The 20,308-nt window shown below is 41.0% G+C and overlaps 1 protein-coding gene and 1 pseudogene across 5 annotated transcripts; one reads left to right on the top strand and one right to left on the bottom strand.

The window, feature by feature from the left end:
- The first annotated feature begins 2,260 nt into the window (after positions 1-2,260).
- PRPF3 (pre-mRNA processing factor 3) lies at positions 2,261-19,610 on the top strand. 5 transcript variants are annotated; one of them, XM_011384700.2, is made up of 17 exons: positions 2,276-2,399; positions 4,527-4,716; positions 5,386-5,516; positions 6,772-6,867; positions 7,467-7,613; positions 8,971-9,054; positions 9,267-9,487; positions 10,089-10,395; positions 11,041-11,207; positions 12,155-12,234; positions 13,449-13,592; positions 14,286-14,385; positions 14,557-14,670; positions 15,799-15,917; positions 16,202-16,285; positions 17,332-17,393; positions 19,257-19,610. In XM_011384700.2, exons 5-17 carry the CDS (start codon positions 7,596-7,598, stop codon positions 19,401-19,403), a joined length of 1,647 nt encoding a protein of 548 aa, XP_011383002.1. In that variant the 5' UTR covers positions 2,276-2,399; positions 4,527-4,716; positions 5,386-5,516; positions 6,772-6,867; positions 7,467-7,595; the 3' UTR covers positions 19,404-19,610. The 5 variants fall into 5 exon arrangements, with proteins under 5 accessions (XP_011382999.1, XP_011383001.1, XP_011383002.1 ...); XM_011384697.2 differs by lacking the exon at positions 6,772-6,867 and having other exon boundaries at positions 2,261-2,399; XM_011384699.2 differs by lacking the exon at positions 6,772-6,867 and having other exon boundaries at positions 2,271-2,399; positions 4,571-4,716.
- LOC111733681 lies at positions 11,521-11,639 on the bottom strand (annotated as a pseudogene).
- Positions 19,611-20,308: the final 698 nt, after the last annotated feature.

Consider the following 20,308-nt stretch of genomic DNA (forward strand, 5'->3'; position numbering starts at 1 on the left):
TATGAATAACCTGAACAACATGTTTAAGCTCCCTTAATTTGTTCCTCAGAGCCAGGCTTTATTCCATAATGTCATGCCGCATCAGAGAAGGTGGGTTTGTTGTATATTTTTCAAATTTCTTTAAAACTAGCCTTTAGATAACAATCATGTGCTGCCTGATTCTAATAACCTCCCTAGAAAATAACTGCATTTTCTAGTGAGCCTACCATCTCAGAAGATATCTTGGAATTTTAGTTTCTGTGGTTTGTAATCTGATACAATGGAATTTTCATTTCCTATATTTGAAATTGTATACTTTTTCCACACTATACTTTGCCCACACACATGGTTTTTCAGAATCACTGGTTTAAAGGGTCAGTAACATTTAGAGCCTCATTTTGAAGTAGGCAAATAATACAGGCTATTCATAGAATGAGGAAAACTACTGGCAGGTCCTACTCATTTATCATACATTGAGCCTTTACTATGCCTGCACTATCCTAGGTCCTGGAGATACAACGACAATATGACATGATTCCTGCCCTCAGGGAATTTCTAGTTTTTAGGTAATAAAAAAGCAGACTTCAGCAGGTTCTGAGGCCTGCAAGATCCTCTGCTAAAAAAGATTCATTCTTTAATTCAACAAATATTTATTTAATTGTGCCAAGTGCTATTTTAGGCCTGTAAGATACGTCAGTGACAATGATTTCTGCCTTTAAGGAATTTACATTCTAGCAGGAGTCAGATGATAAGAAATCAACTTAATAAGTTAGTGATCTAGTACTAGTACAGTAGGTGGTAATAAGTACTATGGGAAAAGAAAACAAAATCAGGGGAATCAAGAGTGCCAAACAGTCTTTGGAATTAAGTAGGGTGGTCGGGGAAGGCTTCGCTGCAGTTACATTTGAATAAAAACCTGAAGAGGAGGGAGCAAACCACGTGGATATCTAGATGAAGAGCAATCTGGGCCAAAAGCACCAAGTGCAGAGGCCTTGAGCTTTGTATTGTGCTTGGCACTTTAAGGAACAACAAGGGATCAGGATTCTTGCGTTGAATGAGTAAAGAAAAGAGTAGATGAGATCAGGGAGGTACTGGAGTGGGGCAGAACTTGGGGGGCATTTTAATCCGAGTGATAGGAAAAGCCAGGGCATGGTTTTGAGCAGGGGAGTAATGACCTTCCTGTTGTGTTAACATGAGCACTGTAGTACCTGCCATACTAGTACTAGATAAATTAAATTCATGTGACAAGGCTAGACTAACAGGAGGACAAAGTGGAAGCAAGAGAAAGCAGGAGACTCAAATAATCCAGGCTAACGGTGATAGTGGAGGTAGTGAGAAGCAGAAGGGTTTTGTATATATTTTGAAAGGAGGGCCAATGGAACAGAACAGTCCACAATCACTCCAAGATTAGTTCTGCATTGATATAAGACTAGAGTTGCCGTTTTCTGAGATGACGACTGTATTGAGAGTTGGGGGTTTTTGGGGGGGTAGATTAGAATCAGGAGCTTAGCTTTCGTTATGTGAGTTGTCTTACAGATTATATAGTAGCTATAAATAATATAAAATCTTTATAAAAATGTCAATTATGTATTATACATCATGTAGCTTTACTGGACTCTGAGAAGCACTGTTTGAAGTGCATTACTGTCAGTCACTTTTGTGGTCCTCACAGCAGCCCTATGAGGTGGACTTCTTTACAGGTGAGGAAAGAGGGCTTAAGCACTTTGCCTAATGTCACAACTAATCAGTGGGAGACCTGGAATACAAATCTAAGCAGTCCGGCTTTAAAGCCGGTGCTCTTAATCATTGAGCAATGATTCTCAGAGGATGCCTGGCACACACTGGGCAGTCAGTAACTGCGTTAGTGAAACAGTAAAAGGCACGGGGGCTTGGGGAGCTGCTATTTCAGAGTCCCCCTGTGCATGTCTTTCTTTCTGGGTGGCTGGCCTCTGGCCCAGTTAATCTAAGGGAGAAAGGTTAAGGAGACGTGGCTAACGCTAGCGATCTTGACTCTTTCGGAGGGTCGACGTCCTACCAGAAAGGCCACGTTTGGCCTGAACGCAGAAGCCCCGCACGTTAGCGCACTTACTCTCCACGCCAGGAATACTGCAGGCGGCCAATTTCTGCTCCAGGCGACATTAACTTTGCAGTAATTGACTTAATCGATTTAGCTGGGGAAACGAAGGCAGTCGGGAGACCGTGCGGAGCGCCCTTGGGGCTCCGCCGCGCATGCGCTCCGCCGCCGGGAAAGTGGCTACTGCGGCTGCGCGGGCCGCTGGCCCGGCCCTCCCCGGTCACGTGGGGGGGACCGCGGCGTGGCGGCGGCGGTGGCGGTAGCGACGGCAGGCCGTAGGGCGGTCGGAGGGTTTCCGGTTCCGGTGTAACGTTCGGGCTCCGTCTCAGGGGCTGAAGTTTGTGGGGTGAGTAGTGGCCCCGGGCCCAAAGAGGGTATCCTCGGGTCGGAGCGCCTAGGGCCAGGGCGCAGTCCAGGAGGGGGACAGAGGCCGGAAGGTTCGGCGGGAAGGCAGCTGAGAGAAGAACGAGGTTCTGTGGGAGAAGGGGTTGGAATGAGATTGTGGCGAGGAAAAGGGCGGGGGCGGGAAGGGGACGGGGTGCAGAGACTGGCTCTGAGATGAGGAGTTTGGGCAAAACAAGGTGGGAAAGGGGCGGGTCGGAGAGACGGAGGGAGCCAAAGGGGAGAATGGGGCCTGTGGCCGGGGGGGAGCTCGGGGGTAGCAGAGGAGAGCACGGAGCAAGCCTGCGGAAGATGGGCTTCTGCTACCTCTCATTCAGAGATCGCTCTGCCCTCCTCTCCGTCCGCACCGTAACGCGCACACACCTCCGCCCCGCGCAGTTACTGTTGACCCTTTGATTGGTGACAAAGCTGTTTACTGTTTGTGACTTTCAGGTTTGCCCACAGACATGTTTCATGTTTGGTTTGCACTTTGTCTTATGGAGTAATGGGTTGAATACATTTGTTCCTATAGTGCTTGGGCACACGACTCATCTGATAGAGTGAAGCCTCAGTCGCTGCTTTGGATCTTCACATTGCTTACGCTTTCTAGCCTGTGATTCAGTTCTAGTGGAATGTAAACCCCGTTAAGGCGAGGATTCCTGACTGTTCTGTTCGCTGTCGTGTGTGTCCTCAGCACCCAGTATGCTGTTTCACACTTAGTGGTTACGCAGTAAATATTGAATTAAATTAAGTGAGGGTATGGCAGTTGTCCTCATTTTGTAAGGCGAATAAACAGGCTCAGGAATTACTTGCCCAAAGGCTGGTAATGAGTTCAGAGCTCTGTGTTGCAACTCTTCAGTGTTAGCTTTTTATTCACTCTGTGATACCAACATGCTTCTTTTGAACAAATGCACATTTAATATGTAGAGATCGAGAGGTTATACTGCTGTCTCATGATGGGTAAATACAACCACCGTGGAATTATTCACGTAGCGTGTCCCTGAGGCATAAAATCTTTCACTCCTCGTTTCATGACTTTAATCTACTAGCTTCATATGGTTATACTGAAAATTAAATACACTGTTTAGCAACAGGTCTTAGAGAGGATAGACCTGCCAAGAATATAGAAGTTAATCAGACTATCTTTGGGGAGAAAAGATGCCTTAAAACATCTTGAAAGATTGACTCTCAGATCAGACTGATGTCAGTGCAGTTTATTGACTTTTGGCCACTATGGAGAAATTTAGAGAAATACAATTTTCTCTCTGATCATGAGTTTTGAGATTTAGGTAGATCAAAATGTAAACGTGAATGATGTTTAAGAATTATACTGATTGCATTAAATGATAAATTAAGGATTTGTTATAGAGTCCTTTATGACAGTGTTTTCTCTGCCAAGCTGAAAAGTAGAATAAAGGTGAAAAGACGGAGAAAACATCCAAAATGACAGTGTTCCTTCCTTAGCTGAGGGATTATTCTTATCAAGTCAACTGATGAAGACCCTTTAGAACATGAGTGAAAATTATCTAGGTACAGAATTCCCACCGGGATGAATACTACTACAAAGAAATGTAGCAGAACATTCTTAAGGATTATGAGCTTTAATACAGGATGACTGGCATGAATAAGCCCTCTTTTATTTGCATCTCTTAAAAGAAAGGAAACCTATAGGTCAGGGCTGAGTTAAGGAATGCCCGCCTAGAAGGAGGAGGAACAGAAAAGCTGGCCTCTGGGTGGGCTTTCTTCAGTCTCGCTTTAATGTTACATGTTTGCCAGTCCTTGTTGATGTGACAAGATCAAAAAAGAAACTAGAACTCATTTCTCAGATTGGGTTATTCCCAGGGTTTGTTTATTCCACAAATTTCATTGACCTACTGGTACTTACTGAGTTAGGGTTAAAAAATCAAACAATGTAGTTCTTTCTGCTTCAAAGTATAGGTTTTAGAGAAAGTATTTGGCTTGAAATGAAATGAAGAACTTGGCTGCAGATTGAGAATAGTGTGGGGAAGGCATTCCTGACATGCTGTCCATTGACTGGAGTCACTTTAGTCTTTTCCTGCCCTCTAACTGAACTCTCCTGGATTCTTTTTAGGTGCGGTATTGAATCCTGTTTGAGCTGTCCTCCTTTTCCTGCAGAATGGCACTGTCTAAGAGGGAGCTGGATGAGCTGAAACCATGGATCGAGAAGACAGTGAAGAGGGTGCTGGGTTTCTCAGAGCCCACGGTGGTCACAGCAGCACTGAACTGTGTGGGGAAGGGCATGGACAAGAAGAAGGCAGCTGGTGTGTACCTTTCTGAATCTTTTGACTTAACATATAGGATGACCCCAAACTGCTTCAGAATTCCCCAAAATTCTCTCTGTTGGGAGTGTCTACAAAGGGTCAGACCACATTTTATTTTCTCTTGCATTATAACAGAAATAGCCCAAATAACTATTTTTTTGCTTTTTCACTTATTTTTATACTGCTTATGACATATTTTGAATCTCCGACTTCCTTTGGCCACTGTACTGAGTTACCGAAATTAAATTTACTTAAGAAATATCCTAAAGTCATATGGATATTTTCAGATTCAGATTGACATCTAAACATAGAAGTCTTTATAAAATATGGAAAAATTCAAGGGAGGTAGATTTTTTAATGGTAGTCTCCTACAACTTGCTGTTTGGGAGGAGTTAGGGAGCTTATTCATCCTACACTTCATTGCTCAACCTGAGTATGTTGCACTGGCTGTACTACTTCCTACTCCAAAACACTGTAACTGTATTTTCACCTTTCATAGGGCAGGGTCACTCAGTGTAAGAGAATGTATGGGAATCCTACAAAGAAATTAAGGAAACATTTCTCTCCCTGCCAGGGATAAGATTCCAGTGTTGGTGTCTGTTATATGCCTAACAGACATTAGACTAAAGTACACACCGTTTCAACCTTACCACCTTTTTTTCCTGTCAGACCATCTGAAACCTTTTCTTGATGATTCTACTCTCCGATTTGTGGACAAACTGTTTGAGGCTGTGGAGGAAGGCCGAAGCTCTAGGCATTCCAAGTCTAGCAGCGACAGGAGCAGAAAACGAGAGCTAAAGGTAGGTTACAGTTAAATATCCGATGAGCTCAGGAATGTTTTGAATGGTAACAAAGTTGCTGAGCTTACCTGGCTCCCGTTTTGATAGCTGCTGTTAGAATACCTAATACTCAAGAGAGATTCTTAGACCTTAAAGTAGAGGGGGTGGACTTGTATTATCACCATCTGTGGTAACGAACTACCTGAGTTCATGGGTTGATATAGTCCAAAGAAACAATTGGTAGCTTTGTCCTTTTTTGTATACAGTTAGTTTTGGTTCTCCTGTTTCCCTATGTCTCCTTTTATTCCCCTTACTACTACCCGTAAGCTGATTGCTGTAAGATTTAATGCTTTGATTTACTCAAGGCCTAATAGATTGCTTCAGCAGTGATTCCACTGCTATCTGGGCTGTAGACATCACTCTTGCTTCTTTATGGGCGTTTCTCTGCAATGGCTTATAGATGGGATGCTTAACAACAGTTACGGATTACTGTATGGGTGGAGACCCTGCCATATGCTATATAGCATATTGCTAGTCATCTGTCCCCACGAGTGGAATACTTCAAGGGAACATCGTTACTCCCTTACCTACTTCACTTTTTATTCTGTGGTTACTGATTGGTCCTGGCCTCTTTGAGTATTAGCAGTGGCAGGAGCCAAGTAACTAACCGATCTCTCTATCTTTTCTCTCCATCTCTCAAAAAAAAAAACCTTTTCTGTGACTCCCATCTAACAACCATCCAAAGTGCTCCTGATACCTTGGCTTTCCTATTGCTTTTCCTGAGGCTCAGAGGGTGAATAAACGATGTCTGCTTGGTCCCTGGCCAGGCTATGGAACCAACAGAAATAGAGATTTGTGTGTTTTGTGTTTAGGGCGTTATAGGGTGATCAGAGGAGTGCGAGACAGTCCTTGCCTTGACGGAACATGCAATTTAAGGGTTGGGACATGGGAGAGAAGAGCACAACAAAATATAGTCACAAAATAGAAAATCTTCAGTAGCGATTTCTTGTAAATTTTAGGATTGACTAGACTTTTGTTGAATTTTGTTATGTTTAAGGGGGAATGCTTGGTCCACCCTATACACAGATCTGCAGAGTGAAGATGATGTTACGATAGGGCATGCTGTGAATGAAGTGACTGCATTGGGTGGGATTAATAAAAACGGTTTCTTGAAGGAGGTATCTAGATAGCCTTGGGACATGGGTCCCGTTTTGGTCCATTCAGGTCCCCACCCCACACAATATATTATGGGAGAGTCCTTTTTCTTGAACTGTAGGAGTTCCAGGAAGCGCTCGCCCCTGGCCGAGGATATGTCCTTGCAAAACACGAGCCCTCCTAGTGAAGAGGGGATGTCACCCAAAGCCTACCACCGGTGTGTACATTTGCTTTTTCCCATTGTCCCTTCAGTTGGCCACTCTTGGTCCTATTAAATTCACCTTGCAAATTAGTCAACATATTTGAGTTCCCATCGTTTGATGAGAACAGTGTTATTGGGGGATACTGAAGCAGGAAGAGGAAGCCCCCGTCCTGGAAGAGCTTAGACTAGTTGGGAGAAAGTACTAACATTGAAAGACCTAACACTTGGCAAGCAGAATGTAATTTTACATAGTGTGAACCAGGCTCTTAAGTGCTAAGAGGAGACGATACAACAGTTTGAACAGAGTGGGATGAGATTATTAATGAGGAAAACTTCCTGGAGGAGGTGAGTTTTAGGCAGGATTTGGAACGGGTTGTGGAAAAATCGAGAGAGATCGTTACAAATGTGGGCAGTAGCATTTGCAAAGATCTTGAGAGGGGAACATTTATAAGGACGTGGAGTAGGAAAATGATGAAGTTGGGTGAGACGGTCTATTTGGTGGAGGGTCTAGAAGACTCTGGGAAAAGCCACAGTGTGCTGATAGGAACTAGGATGATTCTTCTCTTCTCCCACGGGCAGGAATACAACTCTTCTTTCATCTTGGGTTCCCTTAGGAAGTGTTTGGTGATGACTCTGAGATCTCGAAGGAATCATCAGGAGTAAAGAAGCGACGGATACCCCGTTTTGAGGAGGTGGAAGAGGAGCCAGAAGTGATCCCAGGGCCTCCCTCAGAGAGCCCTGGCATGCTGACTAAACTCCAGGTTAGTAATTGGGAACTGGAGTGACTTTGTGAGTTCAAGAAACAGATGCATGGGTCCAGACTTATTGTGACCTCGATATGAATTAGTGTTAAGCATTGGGGAACTCTTGTTTCCTGCTTTATGTTTCATCATTCTCTGGTAGCCAGGAGTATTCCAGTTAAAGGCTATTGAAATAGCATTTATGGAGCACCTATTATGGGACTGGCAAGGTGTGTTACATACATCATTTGCCCAATTATCTACCTCATTGGGTCATTGAGAAAATAATTGAAATAATCAGAACTGAGCTTGATGGCAGAGGAGAATTTCCAAATACATTGCACATAAGGTGTAATCTACTTAAATAATTTGAAGTTGACTTTGTATTTTTAAATAGGACTTACCTGTGTGTTTTTTTTTTAAACGGGCGCTGTTAAACAATTTTGATATACATAAGCAGTAAATGTTTCTTGTACTATTTAAAATTTCTTGGAAATAGAATATATGTATAAACATGTATGGTTTGATAGATGTATTTGCTTATTTAAATATGATATTTCTGAAAGGAAAGAAACTGATGATAATATGTTTTATAGAGAAAGGGGTGGAAGAATTCACAATATATCTTTTTGTACTTTTTGCATTTTGAATTATATAAATACATCACCTCAAAAAATGCTTGGAAAAAAATACTCGAAATAAATTTTTAAAAAATATCTTGAAGCTCCTTGATAGCAGTTCTCTTTTGGAAAATTTGAGAAGAAAATTTAAGAAGAATTTAAGAATTTGATCATATCCTCAAAGCTTATCATCCTGAACTTCTTTAGGACAGAAGTGGCGTTCACAGAGACCAGGAAGCAGGTCTTTATATTGTTTCTGGTTACCCCAACTAAGGAATTCAGGGGTTAATAACATGATTTTTTTTAAGTATAATTTGTGTGGGTTCTGTTAGGAGTTTTGCATGTGTTATTTAAATGCTCACAACAGCCCTGGTAAGGTTGGTATTACTATTTTTAACCCTTTTAGACACCTGGAGGTTTAGAGATTAAGTACAAAACCCAAGGTCACACAGGCATTAAGTGAGAGTTAAGATTCAAACTCGAGTTTCTCTGACTCCAGAGTCTTAATCATCAAGCTGCGTAACTACCTAACATGTCAATCCTGCCTTAGGAAGATGGGCTGAAATTTTCATTGTTCAGCTGTCTACGCTTATCTTACTAAATTTTTTAGCCTGTGATACAGGTGGAATATGATGGGATAATTCAAAAAAATTTTAGGTCTCTAGACCTGAAAGCCCTTTGGGTTTAGGAACCTGAATGAGAGAAACAAAAAAGAGACATTAACAGTTTTTCAACCCCTCTCCCCCCACCGAGAACAGATCAAACAGATGATGGAGGCAGCAACACGACAAATAGAGGAGAGAAAAAAACAACTGAGCTTCATTAGCCCCCCTACACCTCAGGTACCGTACCCAGATTACTCTGAAAAGAAGACTCTTTAGCACAGAATGTCTTGCCATTCACTCAAATGAGAGTCCAGAAGGTGACTGCATGGTCTACCCCATAGTCTATCACTGTCTGCCAGTGTGTGTATGTGTTTGTGTGCGCGCGCGTGCGCCTGCCTGCGCGCCTGCCTAATCCATCTGATTCTGATTTCTTTTTCTCTATCTCACAGCCAAAGACTACTTCTTCCTCCCAACCAGAGCGACTTCCAATTGGCAACACTATTCAGCCTTCCCAGGCAGCCACTTTCATGAATGATGCCATTGAGAAGGCAAGGAAAGCAGCTGAACTACAAGCCCGCATCCAGGCCCAGCTGGCACTGAAGCCAGGGCTCATTGGCAATGCCAACATGGTGGGCCTGGCCAATCTTCATGCCATGGGCATTGCTCCCCCGTGAGTATCTGTTTCGTGGAACCCCTGGCTGTTTCTGAAGCTTGAGAAGCAATAAATACCTTTAAATGTTATTGACCCTCTTCTTCCAAGGAACCTAAATCATTTCTTAAACAGTTACATATTTCTTACATATTCAATAAATATCAATTGGATTTATTCTTTTGGCTTCCTTGTTGCAGAGTTTATTACCTTCCTTTTATAATAGGTAGAACTGAAGTTAAGATTATTCATCTAGTATTGGAGCTAGGAATAGAACTAGGTCCGAGAGGTCTCTACAACAGTGTAAAGATGATTGACTTCATTTTTAGCACACGTGTTGGATTTGGCATCCCTTGTCTGACTCAAGAATTCGGGAGTAGAAGATAGGATTTGCAACTTTATATCAGTAATTTATCAATTTGTTTCATCTGATTGTACTCTATATTCAGCTATTCATTTTGATGTTTTCAATCAAGATGTTATTCTCTGATGAGTTTATGTCCCCTAGAATTGTGGAACCTAGTTGTCTTTGTTGGGTTTTGGTTTGTTTTATTTTCTGTTTGTTTTTTTGTTTGCCTTATTGTTCCATATGGGATTTATTTCTTTGTGGGCTATTTTTCAGAAAGGTGGAGTTAAAAGATCAAACTAAACCTACACCACTGATTCTCGACGAGCAAGGTCGCACTGTAGATGCAACAGGCAAAGAGATTGAGCTGACACACCGCATGCCCACTCTGAAGGCCAATATTCGTGCTGTGAAGCGGGAACAATTCAAGCAACAGCTGAAAGAAAAGCCATCAGAAGACATGGAGTCCAATACCTTTTTTGACCCCCGAGTCTCAATTGCCCCTTCCCAGCGCCAGAGACGCACTTTTAAATTCCATGACAAGGGCAAATTTGAGAAGATTGCCCAACGATTACGGACAAAGGTATCAGGTTTAGACTATAACCTAGAACTTCGAAGAAGTTAGGAAGGAGACAAAGGAAATTGAATACAGTCCTAAAATATTGTCAACTCGGTTCTCTGTGTTTTGAGCAATTAGATAAATAAGTGACAAAGCAGTGAATAATTTCTTAAATACTGTATTCCTGGAATACTTGATTTTTAGCTGATTTGTCTTTTTAATTACATTCTACTTAGTGGAAATAAAATTGAGTTTGAAAATTCTCCACATCCAATTGACAGTGGAGGGAAGTAATTCAGAACCCTCTGGATGACTAAAGAAAGCTACCCTGGTGTTAAAATTGACTGCAGATAATCCACACACTTGCAGAGTTGAATTGACTGGGTATTGAGTGACTCTCAGAATGAGATTTTCATAACAATTCCATTTCTGCAAATTTGCACGTACAAGCATTATGGGATAGAAGTAGTGATGAGGGTAAAATGTATATAAATAACTAAGGATAAAATAAAGCAGAAAGGCTCTTTTTTTCCTAAGCTTTCAGAAATTATGGACATTCGTTGCATTAGGTATAAAGAGTTCAACAAGAGAGTGTTTTAAAGTTTGAGATTATACTACTTTTTCTGTGACTCCAATTTATCTTCCTGTCTTGGTTTATCTTGTCTTTAGGCTCAACTGGAAAAGCTGCAGGCAGAGATCTCACAGGCAGCTCGAAAAACAGGCATCCATACTTCAACTAGGCTAGCCCTCATTGCTCCTAAGAAGGAATTAAAGGAAGGAGAAATCCCTGAAATCGAGTGGTGGGACTCTTATATCATCCCCAATGGCTTTGACCTGTGAGTTTGTTAGTTAATTCTTTTTAACAAGGCTAGAATTTTGTTGGGAGAGATGGTACTAGTGCACTAAGTAAAATTTTAAAATCCGCACACAAGCTCATATACTTATAAAGAGTATGTTGTATGGGTTAGTTTTGTAGTTAATGTAGGTAAAATGGGCACAAATCTAAAAGCAGATCTATAAATTATTTGCTTTTGTTTTACATTATTTGTGTTTAGCATTTTTTTTTTAGGCGAGGCAACCCTTGGTTGACCTCACAGATTGGAAGGACCTTGTCAGCTTACAATCCCTTATTTTTTATTTTTTTTTTTATACCTACAGCACCTGGTCTTCCTAGGTGGTCTCCCATCCAAGTACTAACCAGGCCTGACCCTGCTTAGCTTCCGAGATCAGACGGGATCAGGCTTGTTCAGGGTGGCATGGCCATGGACTTAACATATTTTCTTAATTACATTCTTTTGCTACTTCTTATAGATGTTTGTGTTTCTTAAAGACCCAGTACTAGAACAGAGCAAGGATTCTTAGTTGATGAGGGAGAAAATGGCAAATAAAGCATATAAGAAACATCTGGAGAGCTTTAGTTATATCTGCTTCATCATTCTGCTACATGGCTTTGGGAGACCATGTCTGAGCCTTTCTTTACCTTCCCTGGTCAGCTGCTGTCTGAGGGAGTTACTGTTACTAATGAGAGACTGTGGAATCCATCAGAGACATTTGAGTAGAAAAGGTGAAGAGTAACTGGTGTGGAGAGTGCAGCCAAACTTTGTCGGACCCAGTTTTCTCAACTTGAGAATTACGTGTAACATAATTACGTATTATAGATATGCAAATACTAAAAAGGGCTAGAAGCATTGTGGAGAGCAGATTCTTTCATTGTTTCTGAGACTCCCTTGCTTGGAATCATCTCTATCCACATACTTGTTTTCCCTTCTTCGTCCGATTTTAGTACAGAGCAAAATCCCAAGAGAGAAGATTACTTTGGAATCACAAATCTTGTTGAACATCCGGCCCAGCTCAACCCTCCAGGTGATGTATAAATTAGTCAAGGCTCTAGGAAAGTATTATTCAACAGAGCTTTCTGTGATAGTGGACGTGTTCTCTAGCTGTGCTGTCCATACAGTAGCTACTATCCACATGTGACTTTTGAGCACTTGTAAACTGAGTTGCACTAATACAGCTGAGGGACTGAAATTTTAATTTATTCAATTTTAATTAATTTAAATTTAAGTGGCACATGTACCTAGTGGCAGTGCAGCTCTGCAGCACTGAGGCTGAATCTGAAGAGGGCCTCACTAATGTATATGTCAGGTTGGGCTTTTGCCATAGTGCTGACTTCCAACTCCAGTCTTATGCCACCTCTAAACTGCTCTTCGATCTTCTTTGTCTTCAGCCTTTCTGCCTCTCATTTTTGTAGCAACTCTGTTGGCTCAGTCAAAAGTGATAGGTTTTGTCGTAGCTGTGTTTTTAACTAGCTGGATCCCTTGGGCAAATCAGAACACGGAATTTCAAGTAGAGATAACATTAACTGATTTGCCTCCTTCAAGAGTTATGTGGATCATAAAAGGCTGTTATCGCTTTAATCAAATTTGGGATCAACAGAGGAAATAATACCTTAATTACTAAATTTACTTACCAGTATCTCCAATAAGTTCAGGAAAATAGATTGAGACCTTGAGCTAATTCAAGGTATAATAGTTATTGAATTTTACTTATTCAGAATCTACTTAGCTGTCATCTGTGTGACTCATTAGAATGTGGTTGCGGGGAGGGGGGGTGTTTGCTTGCTTGTTCATTTGTTTTAAAATTTTCACAAACCTGTTTTGGGAGTCCAGATAATTTTTCCCAATTCCTATAACGCTAGTATTATAAATTTCATCATCTTGGCCAGTGGTTTTCAAATTGTATTCCATAGAAACACTGAAGGTCAGGAGGTGAGATCCAAATGAGATTCTAGATACCACCACCTACTCCAGATCCTCAATCAGAGCAACCAGAGCAGCTCTAATTTCCATATTTGCCACATTTCAGTCAGTAAAGGGTTCAGCTGCTTAAAGAATAACAAATTAGAGTACTACTCATGAAAGATAAGAATGCATTTTAAAAATATAACCTTACTGCCACTATCATAACCGAAAAATAACCAAAAGAATTAAACTAAAGAATTTTTAATGTGATTGATATTTATTTGCATCCCTCTAATATGCTGATTGCTTTGGTACATCCATTTCTCTGATTGACAGTTGACAATGACACACCAGTTACCCTGGGAGTATATCTTACCAAGAAAGAACAGAAGAAGCTTCGAAGGCAGACAAGGAGAGAAGCACAGAAGGAACTCCAAGAGAAAGTCAGGCTGGGCCTGATGCCTCCTCCAGAACCCAAAGGTGCGTATCTTAGAGCCAGGGATGACAGGTGGCGAATTTACCTCTGTAATTCTAGAGGAACTTTAGCATCTCTCTGTATTTGGTTCTCAGAATCATTCATGGTTCTTTTCTTCCTTTCCTACATCTTCTGCTATCTTTTCCTTTTTAAGACAGGTCAACATATTCATTGTTAAGGTCATTAAAGCTTATTTTTTAAATATTATTGACCATATAACACTCTGATCTTCCCGGAAGAATAATGGTCTTGAAATTCATGAAGATAGTAGTTGCAGTTTTTACATAGAGTTGTTTCATTCATAATTCTTAATATTTGAGAAGTGAAAATACAGTTTAAAAAACCTTACTCTTATAGTATCCATTATTTTCAATAATATTTTGAGTGAGCATCATTATGTATAGGATTTTTCACTAAATGCTAGTAGAGTGAAAATACCAAATAAATTAAGTTCCTTGTCTTTCATAAAATTTTAAGCAATGTAAATAAATGCATACAAACCATTTAGATTAATTTTGTGAATTTCCCCAAATGCTGAGTTAATCGTATGGGCTTTTCAAGGTAGGAGTTTTGGGAAGAAGTGAATTTTGAGCAAAGATATGAAATAGGAAAACTATGAATTCATAAGAAGAGGTGACCAGTTATCCCAGCTGGAGAAGCAATTTAGGAGATTGATTCCTGTCCTCTCTCCACTGCAGTGAGAATTTCTAATTTGATGCGAGTGTTAGGAACAGAAGCTGTTCAAGACCCCACGAAGGTAGAAGCCCATGTCAGAGCTCAGATGGCAAAAAGACAGAAGTAAGTGCCATGGGTTGGGTGGACACCCAGGGCAAGTATCTTTCCCGAAGTCTTCTGGGGGATCCATATTTGGAGGGAGGGGAGAGTCCTCCGTTGCTCTCTCTTTCCCTCAGCCCTGCCTCTGATCTTCAATGCCTTTCTCACTTGTGGATGTCCTTCCTGTCACGACAGAGCGCATGAAGAGGCCAACGCTGCCCGAAAACTTACAGCAGAACAGAGAAAGGTCAAGAAAATTAAAAAGCTTAAAGAAGACATTTCACAGGGGGTACACATATCTGTATATAGGTAGGTGTCCAGACTGGGCCAGCCTTCCCCTTAGAAATACCAAAGCATTTTCCAAGTGCCCTAGGCAGAATCACTGGGGTCTGAAAGCACACCTGACGCCAGCCCCTACTCTCTGGAAATGACCCGAGTGCAGATCAGGACTTAGTAAACCGTTTACAGTGGTGAGGGTTAAAGACTTACTCTTCTCTCTCTGGGTCTTAGTGAACCAGTACTAGTTCCGAAGAATGAATGAATGAATATACATACTTGTTCGGGCCAATAAACGAACTAAAGGTCATTCATCTTTTTTGAAGCATAAAATATTCTTTTTCTCCAGGAAGCATTAAAAGTTTCTTTTCTCAGTAACTATTTCCTTATCCTGATGTATTACAGTAATCCTTTTATTACCACTCCAAAATGCACTTTACACATTATAAATATTTTCTACCTTTGTGTTGATTTAATGTTTTTTATTTTATTCTTTAATGTTGAGTACATGTGTAACTTCCGTTTTTTAAATGTGCTCATGTTTAATAACTAGTTATTATGAAAATGGCTCATTTATTACAAAAATAGTGAGTGCTTATTAAGATGAAAAAAAAGTACAGAAGGGTACTTGCTGAAAAAGTCCCCTTCCTGTTCTCTGAGATCTTTTAGCTGTTACCCATAGGACCACTCATGGTGGTCCTATGGGTAACAGCTAAAGAAAATGTTAGTAGCAATTACTCACTATGGGTAATTGCTACTAACATTTTCTCATGTATCCTAGAATTTTTTTATGCATAGCATTGTGGTTACATTATAAACATCTAGAGGACAAAGAATTTGTTGATCTTTATACTATCAAGAACAATTAGCTTTTAAATTTTTTTGGATAATAGTAAACGCCTCTCCTTCAGTCTTGAGTCAATTTTGATTACCTGCTATTTGCTGTAAGGTGTACAGTGCTAGACTTTAAAGACATATAAGACAGTGGAAATAGTTGTAGACTCATCAGTTCTACCTTCTAAACATTAGTATATTTGCTTTCTCTAAAAGGTCTTTGTTTTTAGAGGGAAAGCCATTTGGATCCATCAATTTATTTGCCATTCCATTCAGGCAGCTACCGATGCTAAAACGAAAGCCATAACTAAACTTTCCCTTCTCCAGAGTTCGAAATTTGAGCAACCCAGCCAAGAAGTTCAAGATTGAGGCCAATGCTGGGCAGCTGTACCTGACAGGGGTGGTGGTACTGCACAAGGATGTCAACGTGGTAGTAGTGGAAGGGGGTGAGTTTGAAAACATTGAGGGAGACTGTCCCCAGGCAACCCCAGGCCGTGACGTGATTAGCGTGGTGGGGAGAAAGGACAAGAAGATGGTGTTTTAGAACAGTACTTGGGTATAACATCCCGGGCCTCAGTTTCCATGTTTATTGAAGTAGAAAGACCTAAAGTGTGGTTCCTGGGATTGCTTCAGCTACCACATTAATGTCTGAGCATTGAACGAACTCAGAGGTTCTTTCTACCCCATCATCTTCCACAGCTCTGGCAAAATTCTTCTTTTCTGTTTCTAGGCCCCAAGTCCCAGAAGAAATTTAAGCGTCTTATGCTGCATCGGATAAAGTGGGATGAACAGACATCTAACACAAAGGGAGATGGTGAATGGGGGTTAGAAGGGATTAAATGGGAGGTGGGGGTGGCTCTATCCGTTTATCTGTTCCCTCCCTCTGACGCTCTTGCTCACACTAGGTAATGTTCAGGAATTTTAGAGAGACCCATTTGCATGCACTATGAGCGTGCTAGGCATTCATACAGTGTTTATGACATGATCATATGCAGGAGTGTTAGTTGTTCTTATGCCTGTCCTTTCAGGCCTCCCTACCAGCTAGTTTCCTTGTCTGCCCGGATCTGGATACTGATTACATGAGTGTGTTTAGTTTGTGAAAATTCAGCACACTATTCATTCATATATGCATTATCTGTATTATCTTTTGACTAAAAATTTTTTTAAAGAGTTGAAGGCCAAAAAAAAAGAATTTTAGATCAAAAACTCTCTGCTTTGTTCAGGAAATATTTTTTTCATTCTTTTGCCCAACTTTATCTTATCTATAAATTTTACATCTTCCTGGCTATCATTCTTCCATCAGTATTCCTCCCTTCTTTGAAGATCTGGCTTAGCATTTAACATATGCAGAGAGTCTTATTATTTTTTTTAATTCTACCTGACTTTGGCCCTTTTATACTTTTTGTCCTTAAAGTATATTTTTTACTGTAATTGATCTTTATTTTGTTTTGCAAGTGTTCCTAAGATATTTTCGTTTGGTATATCAGCACTCCTTCTCCGATAGACTGAAAGCCCTAGCAAATGAACTCTTTAACGTGTTGGCATCTGAAGCTTGGCTCTCAGAGTGTTTAGGACAAGTTTTCATTGTTGATTGCTCGTCTCTTATTTATCTACTTATTCCCAGTACTTGGCACAGCTTTGACACATAATAGGTGTTCAGTAAATGTTTGTTGAAATAATGTTTCTGCCTGTTCGAAGCTTCCAGGCTAAATAAGAGTAACAGAAGACACTTGATCCCAATACGTGGTAATGGGTAATAATATTTAAAAGAATTTAGGTGGACTTGAATACTGTTTAGAACCTAAATCTTGGTCTCTAGTCCAAGTCAAGTGTAAGATTTAGCTATGTTGTCTTTTCCAGATGATGAGGAATCCGATGAGGAAGCTGTGAAGAAAACCAACAAATGTGTACTAGTCTGGGAGGTAGGCGATCCTTTGTTAGCAGAACTTTGGCTAATTCCTGATTGTTTATACTATTCAAATGGAATGATAAAACTTAACAATGACTGCTCCTTAAGTAATTTGTGTTTCTTTTCAGCATTCACTGTTAAATGTTTGGCAGCAAATTCTCCCTCATTATATTTCAGTTAAATTGACGAGTATATAGTATATGTCATCTAGAGAAGGATATGGAAAACTGATGGCAAGAAAACAAGTGCTCAACTTGGTTGTTTATTTTATAGTCACGGATATGAGACTTGGAAAGAGGGAAATGAATCCTGGGATTTTTCTTTGAGTATAATGAAAGAAGAACTAGACTTAGAACATAAAGTTAAGAGTCTGGGCGTCACCGCCTTCTAGATGTGCAACTGGGCAAGGCACTTCACATTAACTACTGTTGCTTTGTCTGTAAAATGGATATATTTTCCTCCCTATTGTCAGGTTTTGTTTTTTGAGAACCTCATGAGATTATGTAATAGTGTTTTATAGAATGTGACTAAATCACTCTTTAAATGGTACTTTGTTACTGTTATACAGTTCTTTCATCCCTGAAATCGTCTTCGTGAACCAGTTTTATTTCTGAAGAAAGAAAAAATGAATGAATAAAGGAATGGACGAATGAATGAATGAATGAATGAATGAATATGCTTATTCAGGCAAATATGTGACCTAAGGATCGTTTATCCTTTTCGGGGCATAAAATATCCCATTTCTCTAGGAAGAACTAAAAGTTTCCTCTATAACTATATCCTTATCCCGATGTGTTACAGTAATCCTTTTATTCACACTCCAAAATGCACTTTATATTTTCTACATTTGTGGGGGGTTTTTTTTGTTTTATTCTCCATTGAATTCACGTGTATCTCCTATTTTTTAAATGTGCTCATGTTTAGTAACTAGTTCCTTATTATAAAAGTAGTGAGTCATTACAAAAGCAGTGAGCGCTTATTAAAATGAGTTCTAACAAAGAAGAGCACTACTGAAATGGTCCCCTTCTGATTCCCTGATCCTTTAAGACCACTCGTTATGGGTAATTGCTGCTAATTGTTTTTCATGTATCCTTCTGTCTTATCCCAGACACCTCTAATTTATGCATATGAATTAGGTCATAATAAGCATAATACCTGTTTTTCTGTCTTATAAGTCCCCACCTGCCCATTTAATGTCCCAGTCTCTTTATCTCTTCCAAATTCTCTTCGATTTGTCTCTGAGAGTCCTCAGGAATTATATCTCAGGTTCAGAAACAAGCCAAGCTCGCTCTAGCCTCCTCATTAGAATCTGATCCCTGAAAGCCTCTTGAGATGGCTCTTAGACTCATCGCTGCTGGCGCCTGTGGTGAGAATGCAGTCTCACCCAGTACTGTATCTTTTTCTGTTGTCCTTCTCTGCAGGTAGCCCCCTCCTCTCCCATTGCCCTTTCGCCCTCGTCCCTGTATTGTTCTTTGTCCCTGGGCCCAGAAGCCTCCTTGTACACGGTCTCACTGAGACTGTGAAAAGAGTCCTTTAACTCCTTTCTCCTGACAGGCCTGAACCTAGTCTTCAAGGCCCAGTGGGAGCCGAGGGCGTCCCATCTCACCCTCCTTCATCCTCCTGACTAGCTCTGCCACCCATGCACCAGAGCGCGGAATTCCTCGTCCTCCGTTCAGTAAAACACTGAAATCTTCAGTCATAAGTTCATGAAAACTCACAAACATCTAGGGAGCTGGAGGTCAGAATTGCTTTCACCATAAAGTAAGGTCTGGCCAGGCGCATTGCTACACAAGTGTTAGGTTTTGTGAAAGAGTAGTATACCTGATTTAAACTAGAAATTGCTGCATTCTGATTACAGACTTTGTCTCCTTCCCAGGGTACAGCCAAAGACCGGAGCTTTGGGGATATGAAGTTCAAACAGTGCCCTACAGAGAACATGGCTCGGGAGCATTTCAAAAAGCACGGGGCCGAACACTACTGGGACCTTGCGCTGAGTGAATCCGTGTTGGAGTCCACCGACTGAGGCCGCCGCGGGCCCTGGCCTCTGCCCGCTGGCCTGCGTCTCTTCAGTCCTCCCCCTCGTTCTCCTTCCCAGCCCAGCCCCCCGTGTGTGTGATCTGAGAACTGTGCCACGCCGACATCGGGACAGAAGGAGAGCACTGGCTCCCCTCCCGTCAGCCTGGTGCTGCCCTTTCCTCTATGTGCATACGATTAAAGAGTTATTTTTAAAGGTGGTATGATATTTTTCACACACTCATAGGATTGGAGTTTGGGTCTTCAGGTGATCCTTTCTCCAGACTTGTAGCAATTGCTGTGGGAAAAAAAATTTGTCATTGGTATTTATGTATATATGAGTGGGTGGAAGGAAGGATGGATTTGTGTTTTTGAGGGCTAATGGACATTTCTGACCTCATCTTCGAGCAAGAGTGATAAATACTGTTTCTTGGAGCAGAGTGAAGCAGGAAGAGGTGTTAAGTGGGTGAGGGACAGGGGACAGATGATGTCCAGCCCCAGCCTTCTATAGAGTCATGAGGTAGACAGATCACCTCTGGTCTCGGCTAAGACTCTAACAGGAAGTCACTTCCTCAGGCAGGGTACACATGAGAATGTGTGTTGTGGACGAGGTGGACACGGGACGTCCAAGGAGGGTGCTGCGGATCAGTTTGTACAGTAGAATTAAGATTTGAGAATTTAGCCTATTTCCTTTCTTTACTAATTAAAGAAAAAACAATCTTTTTCTAAAAGACGATGTGTATTTTTTTTGTTTGCCTCTCAGCCAAGAATCTGACTAGATGTAGTTCTGTTTAAGCATTTAATGGTTCTAGTTTAGTTTTAAGAGTATTTGGGTCAGAATAAGTATCATTGAAATCTAGAATTCTTACCATATCCTTCCATTTCACGTTGCCCGCCAAGGACACAGTGGGAATA

The sequence above is a fragment of the Pteropus vampyrus genome, unplaced genomic scaffold, assembly GCF_000151845.1.
Source record: "Pteropus vampyrus isolate Shadow unplaced genomic scaffold, Pvam_2.0 Scaffold617, whole genome shotgun sequence".
NCBI lineage: Eukaryota > Metazoa > Chordata > Mammalia > Chiroptera > Pteropodidae > Pteropus > Pteropus vampyrus.